We start from the raw sequence: 21,915 nt of genomic DNA, 5'->3' as shown, positions 1-21,915 counted from the left end.
GCTATTCATTCACCCTTTCTTCCCTTGTAGTGAGGGTGACACTATTTTGTGGTTCACCTCAGATGTCAGAATGCCTTGGGCCGGCCCTGAAATTCTCACATACACACATGTGGGCACATGCCATACTCAGTCACACAGTGACCCAGCGCACACATCCCCATCGCAGCTGAGTTCAGAAGACTAAACCTCTCCTCTTAGTTGTTGGTGGTGCAATGGAGAAACTAAGTCCACAGGAGCTCTGTAAAGAGAGGAGAGGTTTAAACAGAAGAGCAATTCTAATCTCTTATTAATTTAAATCTCTCCATCCAGTTCAGCCCTGCAATGGTAAAAAAAAAGTCCCATCTGCTTACATTGCAAATGCACCCTTCTCTCTTCTGCAACGCCATTCTTCTTCCTGTTGTTTTCTGTTCCCTAACCAGTAAGACTGCCTAACAATGGCACCAAGTAAGAGGAAGCAGCGGTGCTTCACAGAGGGAGAAGAGGACCTCTTGGGAAGGGCTGCTGGCCACCTACCGTGGTTTGCCAGGCCAGATCTGGCCCACAGGGCCACCGTTTCACCACCCCTGATCTAGAGGAGCTTTGGGTAAAATCATCTCTTGTGGTATTGACATTACCAGTTAAAGTTCTAATCAGTGAAACAGCGGCTTCAATAGTTATTATAACAATAACCACAGCCACAACCTCAAGAAAGGCAATATTTTCCAAGATCAAAACACCGTCAGGTCAAAGCAGCTTATCTAATCTGTTAAGTGATGAGAATGAAGCCCACAGCTTATGTTGCCTTCCTCCGCAAGGATATGTAGTCTTGCAAGTTGGGGGGGAAAGCAAAGTGACATTTCAGACGTCTCAGTTCTCTCAACATTGATACACACATAAAAGTACCTTGTGAGAATTCCAGTGGTCATACACACAGAGTATAAGCAGGGAAGGGAGAAATACGATAACATATTTTGTACAGCTTTTCCTGCCTGTAACATACACTTCTATTTAGGGAGGAAAGCAACAGATAAAATGGCTTAGAGTGTTATTGCTATGCTAGTCGCAGGTAATGGGGGAAACTGAGGACACTTTATGGTAATATTTTATGATACTGCTGTTTGTTTTACGGTTATATTTGTTTTTAGTTTTTATTGTGATTTATATTTTTTATGTCTAAGCCACCTAGAGTTTGATTGTATCATAGAAAGGCAGAATGTAAATCCAAATAAATAAAGCACATCAGCTTTTTACGCCACTGCAAGCCACACAGAGTCCATGCTCAGCTAACATTATTCAGCTGATAGCCGATCATGAACCATGAATTCTGCGCAGGTGTAGAGACCATTTTCTTGCTTTCTTGGCACAATGCTAAAAGCAAGCGCCAAGGCAGGAGCATTACAAATATGTGCAAAGGACCTCAGCCCTATTTGTTTCTTTGGTATCTGTAGGTTTCAAACAAATGATTTGGTGCTGTAGAATGTGTGGCCTAGACTTGTACCTGGAAATCAATATGCACACTGGCCTCTTCCAGTTGACACAACATCAGTCTGAAAGGGGTCTATGTGCTTTTTAATGTCCGAAAGTCACAAACACCTGTCAGCTAGGGAGGAGGTCATGGTTGTAACTAGAGGTAGGGCTAGCCTAGGCATTACAGAGAACCCTTTCAAGTGTTGTGGAACCCACAGGCATGTAATACATTAGTGGTGGGGAACACGTTCTGCTTGACAGGCCAGACCCTTACCTTCTGACCTCTAGAGGGCCAAATCTGACATCTGGTCAGGGCTACCCAGCTGTCAATCACCTGATGTGTGGTGATGCTACACTTTGAAGTCCCAGCTGTCGGGACTTCAAAGCACAGTGTTGGGTAGTTTGAAAGTCCTTTTGCAAGCAGCCTGGAAGTCTAAAGAGCAACACAGGGCTGTTTGAAAAGGGGCTGGGAACTGGTACATGCAACCAAAGTGACCAGGATTTAGTCTCCATTCACCAAGTGCACCAAAGGCTGCATCCTATTGCTTTGGCTATGTGTGTCTGTTCCCAGAAAGGAACAGGTGTGTGTAGCCATACTGAACAGGACTGAACCTCCCTCTGCATCGTGCTCAGTTTGGCTGCATTGGCCCCAGCAGGAGAACTGGTGTACACAGCCAAAACAGAATCAAACCCTGCTCCCCACTGCCCACCAGCTGATGTCACCTCTCATCAGAATGATGTCAGTTGATTGGCAGGTAGGTGTTGTTTTTAAAATAGCCTTACAGTCCTGATTTGACCCGCTGTTGGGTGAAGGTTGGCCCATGGGCTCAAGGATCCTCACCCCTGGAATACATGAATAGGGCTGTAGATGACTCAGTTTCTTGAACCAAGTGTCAGAAAGCATATCGGCCACCAGAAATATTAGTTCAATAAGAAGGTATCACTTTTCCTACTTTGTTTTTCTGAGAAAATGGAATATCTTTGAAAACCGATGTGATAAATTACATCTGATGTGTGGTTTTTCTTCTTCATTGCTGAAAATGACATGTTGTGGAGAGGGTCAGACAAATTCATCCTATTACTCAAAAAAGGATTTTGGAGGTTTTTGGTGTGTGTGTGTGTTTGTTTTTTTAGCAAGAAGCACTGATAGCAGTTAACCCACTTTCTTTTTTCCTGGTTAATATAGTTTACCTTCAACAGCCCAGAGATGGGGGTTGGGAACATGGGACATGTTTTTCTGCTACTGAAATAAGAATACACTTTAAAACCACACAAGAAGCCCTGCTGGAATAGCCATCCATTAGAGCATCTTCTTGTTTGTTTGAGGGAATTAGACCAATAAAATATGGTGAGTTTCCAGTGTCCCTTCTTGGGCAAAGCACTTGAGTGGCTAGTCATGAACCAGATCCAGGTGTTCATGGAGAAAACCGAATTTCTAGATCCATTTCAATCAGGGTTAAGGCACAGAAACTGCTTTGGTTGCCCTACATGATTACTTCTGTCAGGAGAGAGACAGGGGATATGTTTCCCTGTTACTTCTCCTCGACCTCTCTGTGGCTTTTGATTTCCATTGACCATGATATGCTACTGGAGCGGCTGTCCAAGTTAGGGGTGGGTGGCCCCACTTTGCAGTGCTTTCAGTCCCACTTGGGTAGTTGCTTGGGGAGCGTTCTTCAGCCCTGTGTAGTGGTCAGGTTGCTCACTGGGACAAGGCAGCTTGAACATCAATCCTGGCCCAACTGTACTGGCTGCCGATTATTTTCTGGACCCAATTAAAAATGCTGGTTTTTACCTATAAAGCTTTAAATGGCTCAGGATTGCAATGCCTCAAGGACCGCCTTTCCTTCTTTGAACTGACCCAGATTTTGTGATCACATCCCCTGTGACTTTCTTTGTGTCTCCTCTGCAAAAGGTCCAGAGGGTGGCAACGTACGAATGGGCCTTTTTTGCAGTGGGTCCCTGCTTGTGGCATGCTCTCCTCAGGGACACTCACTTGGTGCCTTTATTACATATCTTAAGGCACTAGGCCAAAACAGGCTGATCCAGCGTATTTCCTGTCTTTCCAACTCACTCATCCATTCTTACTTTTGTTCATCACTCACAGATGGCCACACTTAGGCTTAGATTTCTGGATTCAGCACGGCACCAGTCATTATGGCTGAGGGAGGATGTGAGGAGTGGCCAAAGGTCTTAGATAATTAATTTTTATGACAAATCAAGGCCAGCGTTCGCCTGGTATGGAATACTATTTGATGCAAGTATGTACTGTGTTTATGTTAGAAAAGCTAACACCATTTAACAGTGTCTTTGTTAGCATTTCTGAATTTAAAAAAATAATTTATTTTATTTTTTTGCAAAAAGAGATATTCAAATCTGTCCTAGAGAAATGTGCTTTTAACTTGCAGCACACCCTTTTCAATCAGCATTAGAAGCTGAAGTCATATTTTACAAAAAGCTGAAGGCTGCAATTTTTGCCATTTAGGCTAAAAGTTTATTAGCAAACCATAATCACTATCCTGATTGCAATTAAAAAGGCTCCCAAATGGGTCAACATGCTTAAGTGCGATATGCAATCATTTAGATTTTAACATGATGGTTATTACTTATTACCAGGATGCACAATGAGATATTGATTACTTTTAACCTTTAGATCTAAGGATTCAAGAAAGGTCAAGGCAGTAGAGTAGTCTACCTTTCCTGTCTAGTAAACTTATGGCCTTTAACAGAATTCTAATGATTCTAGTTGGCAAGGCAGATCTGAAATTAGTTTATTCTCTTGGCAGACAGAAATTATGACATATTTTTAAAAAGTCTGCGCGGAGAGCATATTTTGTACTTTCTGTTACAAGCCAAGTTATAGAATCATAGAATATTGAAGTTGGAAGGGGACCCTAGGGTCATCTAGTCCAACCCCCTGCAATGCAGGAATCTCAGCTAAAGCATCCATGACAGATGGCCATCCAACCTCTGTTTAAAAACCTCCAAGGAAGGAGAGTCCACCACCTCTCGTGGGAGCTGTCCTCAGAGCTGCTGAGAGCATATAGAGGCTATGTCATTAATTTTACCTTCTGTTAGTGTTAACTGTTTTAAACCCATGCTTAGTCAACAGAATAGAGTGTGGGGAACACTTATTTGTAACATTTTTTTTTTTTTTTTTGCAGCTATATAATTTACACCAGAGATGGAGAACCTATGGTTCTCCAAATGCTGCTACATATAACTGCCACCATCCCAGATCATTGGCCATGCTGGTTGGGGCTGATGGGAGTTGGAACCCAGCAACATCCGGAGTGCCACAGGTTCCCAGTTCTGCTTCATACACAAATATTAGCCCTGTTCAGGCACCCAAATTCTATGTACTGCATTCATGTGAAGGGAGTGACTGCTGGGATGAACCTGCTAAGTCTGTCCCCTTTGAAATTGTCCTCCATCAGCTGATGGGTAATTGTGGAGAGCAGGAAGCCTCCTGTACTTGTGAGTGCTCCCCACAGGGGTGTAGCATGGGGGTGCCAGGGGGCTCTGGCCCTGTGCATGCAATTTTTGAGGGGGCACAAACCAGGTGCCCCCCACAGGTGCCCCCAGCCCATTGCTGTTCTCTGCTCACCAAGAACCACACTGGCTGGTTGGGCTCCCCACTGTGTGGGTGGGCAGGCAGCTCAGTGTGGCCCCACTTTGCTCTGGTGGGGAGTATAGCACCACAGTGTTGAACCATGCCTTCCCCGGGTGCCAGTAATCAACGCTATGCCACTGGCTCCCCACATGGTTGTTCTAAAATGCAGAGAGATTCCACCAGCACAGGAGGCTCCCCAGCTCACCCAGTCACTCAGCTGGTATTTATGAAGGGTGAGTTAGTGCTCTCATTTCTGAAGCCTCCGACCCAGGAAATTACAGCACACAGAAGCATAAGAAAACACAGAGACGACTATAGTGGGCTCTCAAATGCACAAAAGCATGCACAATTTATGTTGCAATCTTTACCCACTTACCTGGAAGTTAGCCCCATTGAACTCAGTGGGGCTTACTTCTCAGGAGGCTGCATAGGATTGCACAGGAGATGAATCAAGCCTAAGAACCAAATATTTTGGATGTACACCGAAGGCACAAACCTTCAACAATTTTAACCATTTCATGCAGCGTTTGCTACACACTTTGTAATCTGGGATGGCGACTAACCCTGTACTTACACTTTGCCCTCCATCCCTACAATTAGAATAAATAATCTAGTCAAACAAATCTGTCGTATGTACAAGATAAAATAATGTGCCCGATGCTAGTTGAGCTACTGGTATTTCCGCTTTCGTTCGCTTCACTAACATTTGGGATGGCTTCTTGCCCTCAGATCCACAAACCGAACAGAGCTCACACTTCAACTTCAGAAGAATTATGGGCAAGAGAAACATATAACTGTTGTGTTACATTAATTTGCAGAACACTTGGCATTATCACTGCCAAGTAGTCAAATTGTTCCAGGTTGTTCCGGAAGGTTGTTATTAATAGCATGTTTTCTGAGGAAAGTTCTGTCTACTTTTGGAACTGCATTTCTGTTGCCAAGGAAACTCCTCTAAGCACAGCATTCTAGGAGCACACTACTGCTTTTGTTTGGCAGGATCCTATTCATATCATCTAAGTAAGCACTTTACACACACTTCAGCCCGCAGTTTCAAACCTTTAAGTATATTATAGCTGACGTTTTCCCTCTCCCCTTTGCACAGACTTTGCGTCCCCCACCACACTCCTTTTACTTTCCCTAAATTATTTTAACAGCAAAGAGCCCGGTACTACTCCCTCCCCTAAGCGCGTTTTCATTAATATGAATTATAGCTTCATAGCTTACAACATTAGTCTTTTAAGTGTTAATTATCTTTTCACTCAGAAATTAATGTAGTCATTTCCTCCTGACTCCAGCCTACACTGTTGTTATTGGAGTTCGGAGCAAAACATGTCACTGAATCCTGAGCCAGGATTCTTCTTGTTGTTGTTGTGATTAATCCTGGTCACATGGACTATCTCTGCCAAAAGGAGATCACTGAAGAAAGGTGACAAAGACAGTGATTTCCTGACAGCAAAGAGTAAGACAGGGCTGTCTAGAAGTGATGCAAATGAGGGAAACTTTCACCATGGTTTGTTTGATCCAGGAGGCCGCAGCTCTGCACAGAGCCAGAGCGAAAAGCTCATGGAGCACCAGCACACCCAGAGGAGGAAAGGAACGGCATCTTCAGAAGTAAAGCAGTGCCATTTCCGTCAACAATTTAATATAGCCACTCTTATTTCCTCACAAATGATCACCACTGTTAAGCCCTACCCACCAACTTACTATCCTGATACTGAAAGCTCTGCTTTGAATGAATCATTTAACTCTGCAATGGTCTATGCTGTACTGATTAGTAAAGTTTGTGTTTGGTTAAAGATATACAATAAATAGACACCTTAGAAATGATTTTAAGGATGGTGGTGGCAGTTTAAGACGGTACGACTGCAATTAATGTTGCCTAACTCCAGGCTCATTTGTTTTTACATTATTATTTTTTTAATGGGGAAATAATAAAGTTATAAGCTAATACACTGCATATTGTTGTGTGCTTCTGACAGTTTCCAAAAGAAATGCAAGAAACACACATAATCTGATGCATGTTTACTCTGTTTACCTATGAGATTCCTCAAGGGAACTGGTTCTTAGGGAAAGCAGAATTGCAGGAATTAAGAGCATTTCGTTACACAGAGCTCAATTTTTCAAAAAGCAACAGATGTATTTTTGGGTTTTTGTTTTTTAAAAAACATGTTCCCTCTTTGAAAATCACTATCATTAGAGGCAGGGATGGAGAGAAGAAACCGCTTTCCCCCTTACTCACCAACACCAGCTGCAACTCTTAGCTTTTACAACATAAACCACTCAGGCACCTATATAGAGCCTTCAAACCACAATCCCCCTCCCCACCCTTAAAGAATTCTGGGCACTGTAGGTTGTTAATGCTTGCTGGGAATTGTAACTCTGCGGCGGATAAACTACAGTGCCCAGAATTCTTTGAGCAGGGAAAATGTGCTCTGAATATGCTTTAAAGATGTAGTGTACACATGGTTTGTGAAGAAGGCTGGTGGGCAGGTTTATGTGGGAGCAGGCAGTCCTTGGGATATGTGGGTCTCAAACTATATAGTGCTTTAAAGTCTTCAACAATATTTTCCCTGATCTAAATCTCTCTTCCCGACTGTCTCCCCAAGCTGCTATTAGTCCCACCTAGGATAAATGGAGGTTCCTGTCCCCCCCACCCACCTCCAACTTTCCTTAGGAAGCATTCACTTCTGATGAACATTTGAATGCCATTTAGTCAAGTGTACTACCCCCTCTTTGATTGGACAGCCTCGTATTTAAGCTTTCCTGTTGCTAAATCAACACATTTACTCACAAATCATTACGCCAGGATCAGTATTTCTTGTACCCGCCATGGCACACACATCCTTGTTGAAGATTTAATCAGGGCACATTTTATGCAGTATGTATTTCAAGCACCTTAAATGCTTTTATAATCAACCCTCCAAATGTCAAAGGAGATGCCAACATTTTTATATTTGTAAAGAAATGTTTGGTTAATTTTACTCCCTACATGCTAACAATTTTAACAATCATATCTTACTCAATTTAATGGGGTTTTAATCTAACGCACAATTAATCTTCTGGGGGAAATGTAAGGAATTATCATTAACTTTCTCTGTCTAGTACATTCATTTCTAATCTCCACAGCTCCAATAAACCCTGATTTGCTTAATTTTTGAACACTCCAGGAAGAAATCTTGCATCAATACAGAGGTTTCTATTAAAGGATTAATGAGAGGAGTTTAGACGCTTGGGCCAGATCCTATAAATCCTATGTAGGATAATTATCTGTGGATCTTTAAAGAATGCTTGAGAGATCAGGTCCAGGTATTATAATGACAAAAGGGGGATGAAGCCACAATGAACCAGGCAGAAACTTAAGGGGGTCCTTGGCATGGTACCACTGATGTCCCTTCAAACTCACATACCCCAATATCCCATGCAGTATTTTGTTTTTCTGCTGCCACCAGTGTCATGGCAGTGGCAGCAACACCACACACCACTATGTGAGCACCTGGCAGAAAGGGCAGTGAGTGGCAGCCCAGGTAAGTCTGGCTGGGAAGGGTCTTTCTGAGTCTCCTGAGCCCCTTGGCCAATGCTTGACCTGGTTGACCTGGTGCCAAGCCTGACCAAGCATACTCAAGAGATACTCTATTCCTAAAGTAACTTAAAAGTAGGATAGCTAGAGTGAGGATAACTATGCAACAGGGGGTAGAGTTTAAGACTGAAGACAGGCATGTTTCTTACATTAATATTTCACGCTTCTCTCCATCATGGAACCTGAGCAGACCTACTTATAGTTCCTAAGTGGTCCCCCATCCAGGCACTGACCAGACCTACTAGCTTCAGCAAGATAGTGGTCTCTTGTGCCTTCAGAAAAAGAGTATGCTCACAGCATGGTATATGTGCTGACAGCTCCCTTGTATTAGTAGCATCAGGCCATAATATTGAATGATGAAATGTTATTCTTGCCTCTCCTACCTTGCCCACCCACCCAATTGCTATTAATGCAAGCTCCTCCTCCTCTGCCAGCAAGCAAAGTGTCCAGAATCCAGGTGCCTGGGAGGGAAGCTGAATGACCTCCCTCTGCCTCCGCCGCCGGCTGCAGGGAGCTTTTGTTTCCTAGGCTGAGGAGGAGATGGTGGTAGCAGTATTGATCAGGCAGCTGAGCAAGTAGGGAGGGTCAAGAATTACATATCAGCATTCAATTCACCGGCACGCAAGAGAAAGACATCAATATAAAAAGGTTGACGGAGTATTGACAGCCCTGTGGCTCACTTTCCATACTACGTCAGCCTTTAGCCTAATATCGTATAAACTGAGATTTCAAAATGATTGCTGGTTTGTTTGGAGGCAGAAGGAGGAGAATTCTTCTTTGATATAAGATTACATTAAAGGCTTGAACCAACTGAGAACAAAAAACTACAGCTCTGCTCTATGTCAATTTTACCAAGGCCTCCTATCGTCATCTATCAGGATCAAATCAGGGGAAGAAAGGCTTGGCTTGAATCGGTATGGAATTAGAGAAAAACATCACTGGGGATACATGCTGAACTGTGAATATACAGATAATTTTCTCATACCTAGTTCTGGCATCGCTATATTGTTATTATGCATTTAATGTATGCTCTTGCCTTGCAATGTACTTGTTTTATTATAGATCTTTCCCACTTATAGACTCCTTAGAGGCAAAGATTACTGCTGCCAATAGTGAAAACACAGCAGGTAACCTGGCAGAGGAGGTTTGCTGAGCTAGCTCAGCGGTGCAATTACTTATCAATTCAATAACTAGGAGGAAGATTCCGTAGATTTAAGAAATCTACCCCTAGAAAAGAGAAAGCGCAATGAACTGGCGTCTGTACAGTATAGGTGTTAGTGGAGCAACATGAATTAAAGCAAGAGAGAAACGGGATTCCATCTTCTCATGATTTATTTCCTGTAGTTTCTGCACGAGGAAACGACCAAATTCAACAGCTCAACATTCAGTCGATATGGTTCAACACTATGGCACTATACTGTCAATAATATATGCATTCTACACACAATCTGTAAATGGAAACTCAAATTCTGCCTACTCAAATGAGCCCTCATGTGGTGGCAGCTAGCATATACCACCTCACTAGAAAGGCTTCTGAAGGAAGAGTCTTTCCACTGTGATATATACCGGCCATCACTACATAGGGATGCCTGTACCAGAAGCATTCACCATGAGACACAGACACAATAACATCATACTGTGGTGTCTTTATCACTACTTTACCAAAGAATGTGTGAAATGACCCTAAGAAATTTATTCAGGTATCACCACATGTTCCTGGGAACTTGTTGAAACCGTTTAAAAACCTTAGGAACATAGGAAGCTGCCTTATACTGAGTCAGACCAGTGGTCCATTGACCTCAGTATTGTCTGCACTGACTGACAGCAGCCAGTTTCAGACAGAAGTGTCTCCCAACTGAAGCTTGAGAGGCCTCAGGTTAGATCTGAGACAGGCATGCAAAGCAGATGCTTTATCACTGAGTTACGGTCATTCCTGAGGGAAACTGCTAATATTAGAAAACTTTTTAAAAAACAGGTTGTTATTGTTTTTTGCACCATTGCTTCTTCAAATGCTAGTTGGAAGTCTATTGTTTCTTTCAGGGGGGAAATGTTTCTAGGGCCAAATGAAACCTGGGTGAAGAACTGCTTCGCCTGGCTCACACATTTTAATTTCCACCACTTCGTTTACTCACAGGAGATAACTACAGCATGGTGTAGTGGTTAAGAGCGGTAGTCTAATAATCTGGGGAACCGGGTTCGCGTCTCCGCTCCTCCACATGCAGCTGCTGGGTGACCTTGGGCTAGTCACACTTCTCTGAAGTCTCTCAGCCTCACTCACCTCACAGAGTGTTTGTTGTGGGGGAGGAAGGGAAAGGAGATTGTTAGCCGCTTTGAGACTCCTTCGGGTAGTGATAAAGCAGGATATCAAATCCAAACTCTTCTTCTTAAATGAACAGTGGGCCCAAAGCTTACATATCTCAGGGCCCTTGCAGACATTATTTTCATTCTGGGGTGGGGAGTTTATTGGGCTAACTGGTATGTCAGGTAAACTGGTCTGCGTTCAGAATTTGTGGGAAACCGCATAACGAAGTTGCCTATGAAATGTAATGGCCCCAGCTTTGTTTCTTTCTCATGTTTCACGTTAAGCTCCATGTCAGCTTCCCCATTTGTATAATGGAACAAGAAGAGCAGCTATTAAAGGTTACAAAATATACACACGGGTCAGAACAATGCAAACATGGGAATCCTATTATACAGTAAGTGTAACCACTTACAGCCTTATCTTAGATATAGCTGCTGTGGATGGTTGAAGCTTGTTGGTGTGGCACTTGAAGAATGCATACAGTCGTACCTCGGGTTACAGATGCTGCAGGTTACAGACGCTTCAGGTTACAGACTCTGCTAACCAAGAAATAGTACCTCGGGTTAAGAACTTTGCTTCGGGATAAGAACAGAAATTGTGCTGTGGCGGTGCGGCGGCAGCGGGAGGCCCCATTAGCTAAAATGGTACCTCAGGTTAAGAACAGTTTCAGGTTAAGAACAGACCTCCAGAATGAATTAAGTTCTGAACCCGAGGTACCACTCTATGTCTATCTTATCATGCTTTCTTTTTTCTCAATTGCCTCCTTTTGTAGAGGGTTTGGAAACAATCTGTATTCTACAAAAAGCAATGGTGTAATATATAGTGCTCAACACTATATACAGTGGTACCTCAGGTTAAGATTTTACAACTGTAATGTAAAACATACAGAAGGTTAAAACTGCCATAAAATAGACTAAAACAAATTAAACACCTACAAATTTTAGAAACATTTGGGCAGGCTCGCCTGAATAAGAAAGTCTTCAGCAGGTGTCAAAAGGAATACCAGTATGATGAATCCTGCTATGATGTCCTGTGTCAGTAAAGCAATACTCTTTATGGGCGATCAAATGTACTCATTTGCTCAGTCAATGGTTCTTCAAATCAGACTAAGTGAATAAGCTTTCCTTGGAATTTACTAATGTAGAGAGTGAAATGCTTGTGCATGGATTTTTAATTTTTCTCCGCTGTATAAAAAGTCCACAGAGGAACTGGCACATCTAAACTGGCTTTCCAAATTACCCGAATGTACAAGTATTTAAGTATTCTGTATAGGAAGTTCTTACGGAAACTACAAAGGATTAAATCATGGAATCTTAGAGATGGATGGGGTCCCAGGGGTCATCTAGTCCAACCCCCTGCAATGCAGGAATCTCAGCTTAAAGCATCCATGACAGAAGGCCATCCAACCTCTGTTTAAAAACCTCCAAGGAAGGAGAATCGGAATCTCCTTTCTTGCAGCTTGAAGCCATTTCACAGTTTTGAAAGCCTACCTTCCACAGCAGGAGAAAACAAGTGTTCTCCTGTTCTCCTGTGACAGCCCTTAAGATATTTGAAGATGGCGATCATATTTGAAGATGGCTATCATATTTCCTCTCAGCCTCCTCTTTTCCAGGCTAGACATATCCAGCTCCTCATAAGGCTTAGTTTCCAGACCCTTGATCATCTTGGTTGCCCTCCTCTGCACACGTTCCAGCTTGTCAACATCCTTCTTAAGTTGTGGTGCCCAGAACTGGACACAGTATTCCAAGTGTGGTCTGACTAAGGCGGAATAGAGTGATACTATAACTTCCCTTGATCTGGACACTATACTTCTGTGATCACAGCCTAGAATAGCATTACCTTTTTTTGCTGGTACATCACACTGTTGTGTGGCTTGTGTTTTTTTTATTTTAAAAAACACTCACGTTTTATTAAATTATATATAAAAAAATAAACAGAGAAGAAAGAAAACAACTTCTATTTGACCTTGAGTGTGCCATTTCTTGCATAAGAAATAAAAAAAAGGCTAGAGGGTAGTTGTTCCTTGTCGTTATACTGTTGCTGATTCTGTTGTTAGTTATTAATTTTATTTTTTATGATTCACAATCTGCTCTTTGAGATATGCCATATGCTCAAAGCAATTCAAGGATGACAACTGTCAAAATTAGTCCAATAAAAATTGCCTAAATGAGGAAGATTTACTACATCCTGATATGTCTGTAGAAAGCCCCTCCTCCACTCTCAAAATGCTTTCCCCCCCCCCAATCTCCACATCACATACAAAAGTCCAGAATTAGAGTTAAAAGTGAAATTATTGCTTTTGAAGAAGTTATCTTATTTTTTTTTTGTTAAGCAAAAGTTATCAGAAAGAGAAAACAGCTCTTTCCCCCCTTTCTCTTTCTTTGTAAGGCACAAGGGGTTGTATCCTACTCAGAGTAGACCCATTGAAATTAATGGCACAAGTTAACTATGTCCATTCACTTCAGTGGGGCTACTCTGAGGTATGGCTAACATTGGCTGCAACCCAAGATTTGCAACCAATGCACAAGTTTACCATTACTGTACTTAATTCATTAAAGGCACATTGTATTAATAAAATAATATTTGTGTTATGCAAAGTAAATGGGGAAAATCTTATATCCTGAAACAATAAGCTAAATCAAGGCACACCCCCCCACCCTCGCCTTTACTAACATGGCATGAAAGGTAGCTAAAACCAAACGAAAGCTCCAATCAAAACACATTTTCTAAATGCTACTATCATCCCCCCTCTTCATTTTGTTTCAGTCTACTTATGAATGCAGTTTCATCTATTTCTATTCACACCAAAGACAAATCTTTGTCCTCCCATAGAATTGCACCAAATGGAATGTGATAAAGGGAACTTTCTCACAATTATGATGTTGGTGCAGGCTGTCAGCACAGAGGGGATGGAAATGAGGTTGGGGACAGGGAAGGGAATTCTAATAGACACCATGATATATACAATGAACGCAGGGCTATCCTGTGAGAGAAAGACTTGTCAAACTAATCAGATCTTCTATAGCTAGGTAAAGGCAGTAACGGAAGCGCTAACCTTGTAAAGATGCAGCTGCTGCTCCTCTGACATCATCAGGTCATGGCTGTCTATCACTATGGATTCCATGTCAATCAGCCAATCCCAGAGCTCCTGGTATTCTGAATCAAAGTCCAAAAGGCTGCAGATAAGGAATAAAATGTATTATGCATACTAGGGTATAGCTGTTAAGACCTTGTATTAGAATATAAGATATTCTCAAAAACGCATGATATCCCTAGCTCTGTTGCGGAAGAGATTCTTTATTTCAACAGGATAAATGAGAATTCAACTTCAGTATAAGCCGTGACCTAAATCTCAGCAAACGATACTAGATTCTGTCAACAACAGCAGACATATTTCTCTTTCCTTCAAAAACTTTAAAAGAAATGGGAATTACATACAGGGCTGCTTAATGGTTTTTAAAGTGCTAACATATTTAGCAAACTTCTCTGTGACGAGCATTATGTGCTATTATTTGCACCAAAAACACTACTTTCACAGGAAAAAAATGACTCAATCCATTTAGCCATTCCTCTGCTGTCTATCTGCCTATCTCTGCAAATATATATCCTACGTTTATTTTCATGCATGAGTAGCTAGCATTTCAACATAACACTTTAAGATAGGCTTGAGTGAATATGGTAAGCCAGTGAGAACCAAGGCCAGATACAGTATTAGACAGGTGTTCCCTACAGACATGTTAGAAACAAAGGTAAGGACAGGAAGTCAAAACAATGAATCCTTGAATAGCCAGCAATCATTAAAATTCAAAGGAGGATCACAACGGTTTCCAAGAAAATAAATCATTAGAATAAGGAGCTTAAAAGGATTAATGTTATTCTCTATTGAAAGCCTAGTGAATAAGTAAAACACTGTGATACAAAAAAAAAGAAAATAAAAAAGTAACAGAAGGTGCACACGAAAAAACTGCAGAAATGTCTGAAGAGTGACTCTTAAAAGAAAGAAAGAAATCACTTAGACTTGCTAAACTGCTGTCACTCTCCAAACCCTTACCTTTGGCTTTGAAGTATAATTATGAATCTAAGGACCATATGATATTGTGTAGCATTATTGCTTACCAAAACTAATTAACTTAGTATATTTAGATTTAAATTATGTTATTTGCAGCCCACAAGGGAATCAGTGTATCCTGCAAGCAAAGCAATATTAATACTTGGGATATAAGTATTTGGTGCCATCAATTGATGCTAAACCAGATTAAAACAAAGTCAGCACTCATGTAACGCTTCTATTACGATCACACTTAGGGTTAGTTCTGCAATAATGATTGAAGCTATGGGATCATTTGTGAATCAACTCCCGTGCATATACAGTAAAATCTATTTTGGAATGCATCACAGTAATCCAAACAACTAGTTTAAGGTTGAACCCAGATACTGGATTCCTGGTCCATCCAGGTCACAGGATTGCCCTTGAACAAGCTAGATGGGAGAGACATTGCAAAATAGCAAATCACAGAATTGTAGAATTGGAAGGGACTCTGATAATCATCTAGTCCCCTGCATTGCCAAAATCTCAACTAGAGCATCCATGGCCAACTGATGGCCATCCAACCTCTGCTTAAAAACCTCCAAGGAAGGAGAGTCCACCACCTTCCAAGGGAGTCTATTGCACTGTCAAACAGCTGTTACTTTCAGAAAGCTCTTCCTGATGTTTAGTTGGAGTATCCTCTTACGTACAAAGGTAAGAATCACACCTGCTGCCCCACCCACTTTTGCCATTCACCAATAGCACACACACACCCCGAAAATTGTCCACAGGACTATTCTCCTATAGAACACAGCAGCATCTAAGACCAATCAAGAAGATGGCAGCAAAAGAGCCCTATTGGCCAAGCTAATGAAGTCATAGCATTTTGAGTAGCATTCTCAATAGCAGACCCACCGTTGTGAAACTCCGCCACTCCTTACAAGCAGTTTAACCATGATGAGATCATGGTTCAAAGCAAATTGAAATGCAGACTTAAAATGATTGATGTTAGGGGTGCAACTCAGTGAAAGAGCAGATGTGTTGGCACCTCCAGGTAGGACTGGGAAAGACCCCATCTCAAACCTGGGTGATCCACTGCCAATCAGTGTAGGCATTGCTGAACTAGATGTGCCAATATTCAGACATGGTATAAATTCCTGTGTTCCGAAAACTTCCTGTGTTCCGAAAACAATAACTGCAACCATACAAACTGTGAAGCCAATGAATGTGGTTTAAGTTTATTTAGTTCCACCAGCCGGATTGCAGGATTGAGTTGTAAGGAATGTATTTTAATTTGGTGGACAGGTAATCATAAATGCAGAGTTGCACACCTAATCCTCTGAATGCAAACATATTTCTTAAGGTGTGGACATTAATTCACTGTATAAAATGAAAATTCATGAGAGTCTTTCTCATGAGAAAATCATCTTGTGAGTACCATTAACAAACAAAAAATTAATGTGGAATTATTTTCACCAGCCAATTGTTCAAGTTTAACATTCTGTATAATTTCTAGTATTGTTATTCAGCTTGCATAATTTCTTTGTTAAAGTGCATATCCCATTTAGAAGTACTAAGGAAAGGCTGCATTCCATCAAAAATAATCCATTCATGGACAGAAAAAAACACATCCTTTTCTAGTATTCATCTGCTATATCTTTTTTTTTATATCATCCTTTTTGAAACCTTCATACAGCATCATATAACTAACCAGAATGATTTCATAAAATGATCAAAGGTCTTTCAATCCCACAAATTTTGATCTTTCTTCACTTTGGCAAGTTGCCCCGTGCAAAAACTAGATATAAGCTATGCTTATTACCTAAACATTCCTGCAATCAGCTGTTCTTCAAAAAATTGTTATGAAAGAGAGTTGCAAGAAATTAGTTGACTATTAGCCACGTATGGTCTAAACTTCTAGCGATAAATGAAGGCAAAAGCGCATGGTCATATGAATAAGCAGAGGACTTTGGACAAAAATTAAGAATTTGGGGGAAATGGCTGTTGGTCTTAAGGATGTATGCCCATTCATGACCACTAGAGGCTTTGATTCAATTTGCATGCATGCTAAGCATAGCTTAGCATGAACGAACAGAGCAAAGGTAGTAGTTACTGTGCTCTTCTCATGATCCTCCTGCTGCCATCCTACCCAGGATGGCACCTAGATTTATGTCTGAACCTGGGCTTGCAGTTTGACTCACTCTAGACAAACTGCAAGCTGTAACCATGTTTTGTTTGTGACTTAAGGCTCATGGTTTGTCTGGTGAGACAAACCATGAACTCTAGTTCAGATGCAATGCTAAGCCCTGTGTACAGCAGCAGCAGCAAGACCAGGGAGGAGCATAGCACAATCTTCACTCTGGGAAACAGCAAACTTGCTTGCTTGCACTAAGCCATGGTTTGGTTTAGCATGACCTGCTGTTACTGGCCACCCCAATCTCTGCCGAGTGGTGTTGGAATATTCTGTTCCACCTTAAGAACAGACGTGTGGAATTGTTGTATGTCACATGTCTGTTTACACTCCAGCACAGCTTGCTGGGAACTTCTGTTTGTGTATAGCTTTTGCTTATGCTGCTTGCTTTGGATACGAAGGAGATCAGACATGTTTCCTTTTGTCCTGATGTATGCTGGAAAAACTGCTTGTAAATATGCTCACACAGCCTCTCCTGCTAATTCTGTTGCGCAGCGTTTCTCTGCTGAGTAGCGTGCCCTAGCTTCTGAAGCTCGTGTCGCAGATTCATGCACCAAGATTGCCCGGCACACCGGCCGGTGGGCTGGAGCCAACTGGGGGCCTGTCAATTGCCCCCATTTCCTTGGTTGCATGCCAACAAGTGGTGCATGAGGTTTCAAGGGGTCTTGACACTCAACTAGGGTCTGTGTTCCTTTGGGGTAAATGAGGTGTGGTGGAGTCTGTCCGCAGCGTCTTTGAAATATGATTTATTTAAACATATTTACATTGGAAGCTTTCAATGGAGAAAGAGTTCACAATATTCGTATCTCAGGAGAAACCCGACCTTCACACTGGTGCAGCACTGGAGTCCAAAGAATCTTGCACATTATCTCTGTGCCTCTGTCCCAGCCTGCCAAGATGGTTCTACCCCTGAAGTACTAGCCTCACCCTTCTCCTTCCCAAAGAAAAAAAATCCAAGGGGAAAAAATCCAAGCCTCATGTAAAACAACACTTTTTTTCCTGTGGGCACAGCCTGCCCCCTCCCCTGTTTTCATACGTCATGGAAGCTGAAATCCTAAACCTTTCTTTTCCCATGGTAACCATGGGAACTCCTCCCTCTGTCCACCAGACAAAAAAATTCTTGCCCTGATGATGGTTTTCATTGACGGGTTAATGACTTGCTTCCAGAACCTTTTGCCTTTCTTTCTGACCCCTATCCGGGTGATGTCTTGGCCTGGAAAAAGATGCTTAGCCTTCAGTACTTCAAATATTATCTAAACTCTTCCACTTATTACTTACTAACATTTACTAACTCTGTTACCTGTTATCTGTAAACTGAGCCTCTGTGAAAGAAAGGGCAGCTTATTAACAACAGACCAACTTCTGATCGTAAGAAGGGAAACAGTGGCATAAAGGAGGCAATATTGTACTGGGAAGAAAAGAATCATACAAAGAGAGAAAAGGCAGCAATCAATTTTTTAAAAAATGAGTAAAAGTGGGAAGGAAAACTAGAAGAAATAAAAGTGTTGGCATCAAGAAAACAGTGGTGGAAGAAAACATATTGAAAGAACATTTAAAAAGAGAAATGACTGAAATTCCAGAACAATTTCTGTGAGCAAAAAGAAAGACAGAAATATCTATATATATCTATAGTTGGGGGCGGGGGAAGTAACAAAGTGAAAGACAGCGACATTTGTATAAAAGATATAAAGAAGTGGGCAGAGTATACAAGATTCATTTATTTAGATTTTTGTTCCAACTTTCCACAAAACAGCTCAAGGTATACAGAGTTCTGAAATAAGGTTTTTCACATAACAATACAAAAGAGAGAGAAAGTGGCAGAAAGATGAGCTGGCCTGAACAATCTATACTTTCCTTATGCTGGGTGAAAACATATGCTGCTACTACACAATGACCAGTGAATTGTATACCAGCTATGCCTGGGAAGAATGTGGGGGAAAACACACTTCCAGAAAATGAAAAGGCAGCAGAAAGGCCAGCAGATAAGATTCAGGTATTCCAGGAAAAACCACCAGAACCCACCAATTACATGTCCACATGTCACATGGTTGCACTGGTGCCAATGAACACAAGCTGACCAGAGACTATGTCTGTCACGTTTACATGCCCCAAATGTGGAACCAACACAATCAGGTAGGAATAGTAGGTGGTGCCAATGGAACCCCATGGTGCGCTCTGCTAAAACACCAGCGCATGAGGTGACGTGAATCCCACCATGGGTCCCCCCTTTTCCAATGGAAGAAAGATATGCAATCATGTAGTCACCATGGGAATCTCATGGTGTGCTCTGTCAAAGTCCAAGAGGACGTTCTCAAACATGCAACTCCTTGGCCCCAGCTGCTTCTGCAACTATGTATTATGGCTGTCCTGGTTGACTGCCAGTCACATGTTGACATTTCCCCTTTGTTAATGGCTGCCCACCTCCTATCTCTGGCTGGTTGCATTGCTCCTTTTCAAGCTGCCCCATCCTCCTTGGTGAATGACTGCCCATGACTACCCAACAAGCAGGGCTTCCTGCACAGCCCCAGCATCCCCTTCCCTTAGCTTATGCTGGGTTGTCCAGGAGGGCTGATGGAGACTGCCTGGGAATGTGTTTCCCCATGCCACTTTGAGAGCTCCACTCTGAGTCAGAAGAGGTATCAGAAGAGGATTCCCAGGTACAGCCCCTAGTGGAACAGAAACAATCTATGTGGTAAATACAGGTGACTAGGGGTGGCAACAATTCACATCAGTGAGGATGTTGTGGAGGACAGAGAGGCAAAGAGCAGGTGTTGTGCCCTTCATGGCTTCATCTCCCTGTTGGGAACGCCCATCGCTGGTCTAGCATGGAGCTTCTCAGGCTGCCTGGTGTGAGTAGATGGACTTTTCTCAATTGGCTGTATGCAGGTCAGTTTTGTTGGATATGGGGTGGAGCTCCTCGTGGTCTGCACAGGAAAGGGTGGCCCAATTGACTGTTCCTGTTGGGAAATGGGCTGTGTAGAGCAAAGGCAGGTGGAAGAGAGAGCAAGCAACAAACAATGATCAGCAGCTGGAAAACACAGTTCCTGGTACACATAGCTGGCTGTAACAGAGCAGAGGAAACAGTGAAGGTGGTGCCACTGCTCATACCTCAGCCTTCCCTCCCATTGGTTGCAAGGGTTTGGAATAGAGCACCTAGCCTTGGCCAATCGAGAGCTCACTTGTATGCAGTGTTAGCCCTCTGTGGAAGGCACTGCTCCCTGCTACTGGACAGGAAGAGCACTAGGAGCAATATAGTTGAGGCAAGACCCAGTTTTCATTTATAGCAATCCAGGAGATACATGAGAGGCAATCAAAGGCCAGTCATCCTTTGTAGCACACTTCTTCCTCTTCCCTTGTTTACCTGTGTGGGATGCTCCTGGTACCCCCCCTGTAAGTGGGGCTGAGTGCCTCCCCTGGGTGTCAGGAACACTTTTTCTCTCTGTTGGTGGAGAGAATGGGAGTTCCATGAGATAAGAGTATTCATAAAGGAATAAGGAAGAGATGTGAGAAAGTTGCAACAGATATGCATTACAGCAAATGTTCCCCCTTCCCTTGCTCACCTGAGTGTGGTGCTCTGCCTGGCCCATCCAGTTGTTGGAGTGGAGTTTGCTGAAAGGCGTTTCCATCTGGTCCAGAGGTGAGGTCCTGTTCTGGTTCTAGGCCAATAACATGACTGTTGTGTCCCTAGGGGCATTCTTGTCCAAAGTGCTCTTTCTTCACAGTTTCCCCTCACCCAAAGTTCCCCCTTGTGAGCAAAAAGTGTGAGTGATATGGGGTCAGGGAGATGTAACTCTATAACGCATGGCACCTAACCTGTAGTATCCCTATGTGAAGTTTATACACTGGTGGTGGTGTGGTGCAACAGGGACCATATGCTCTGTCATGGTAATGTGTCTGGGGCGAGAGGCAGGAGGGCTATTTATAATCTCACCTCCCTCCACTGACATCAATCACTGGAGTTTGGGAATACCACCAAAAGGTGGTATTCAACTACGTTTTACTCAAAGTAGATTGAAATGAATGGCTCTTAGTAATTTTTACTAATTTCAGTGGGCCAACACACAGTAAATTTTAGTTGAATAGCATCCTAATTATTTTGGGTTTTATAAAGTCCGATGTTTTCCATATGATTTGTTTTTGTGATTTTTAATTGTTTTACTTACATGCATTGTTTAGAGATATTTATTAACCAGGTTACTTAAAATGTAAAAAACCCCGAAACCCTCACTTGTCTTTTTTTTTGGCATTGACACAATGTCCTCCTCATCCAAGTGGCACTCTACTTTCCCCCACTAAATCCAGATACACTAAAACACATTGTGGGCAGTTGTGTTTAAAAAAAAGAAAGAAAAAGTGCTGATTTTTTATTGGGCAACATCTATCGTCATTTATTAGCACATATAATTTAATGTATATATAATGCATGTGCTGTTGAGGGAAATGAGAGGCAGATGGGGCTCCTCAACCTGGGAAGGTAGATCATCTAGGAGAAGGAGAAATCCGATCCTCTGTTGCCTTGCAGCCATACTCATTTGTGAGAAAGCCTTTGGGGGTAAACTCTGAGGAACAATCCATATTTGCTGTCATGCGGGACACCTTTGGGAGAAGAAAAGGGTAAGGAGAAAACCCTACACAATTCTGGAGTGGAGTCCGTCCTTCCGTCAACTCCTGCAGCCAAGATGGAGCCAAGCTAGATGGAGGAGGTGAGGTTGTGTTGTCTGGGCAGCCCAAGACCTCCAAACACACTGCCCTGGTTTGCGCC

General features: G+C 42.4%; 1 protein-coding gene across 7 annotated transcripts in view; it reads right to left on the bottom strand.

Annotated features, from left to right (window-relative positions):
• Positions 1-21,915, bottom strand: part of AKAP6 (A-kinase anchoring protein 6) — a 247,747-nt gene that overhangs the window by 63,938 nt on the left and 161,894 nt on the right. For all 7 annotated transcript variants that reach the window (XM_083452109.1, XM_083452110.1, XM_083452107.1 and 4 more), the window contains one exon: positions 13,991-14,111. In XM_083452109.1, the coding sequence (XP_083308235.1) occupies positions 13,991-14,111 (121 nt within the window). The remainder of the gene's footprint in view (positions 1-13,990; positions 14,112-21,915) is intronic.

Source organism: Podarcis tiliguerta (genome assembly GCF_965153285.1).
Source record: "Podarcis tiliguerta genome assembly, chromosome: 1".
Classification (NCBI taxonomy): Eukaryota; Metazoa; Chordata; class Lepidosauria; order Squamata; family Lacertidae; genus Podarcis; species Podarcis tiliguerta.
The sequence above is the reverse complement of the archived record's forward strand: the minus strand, read 5'-3'. Positions and strand labels throughout refer to the sequence as shown.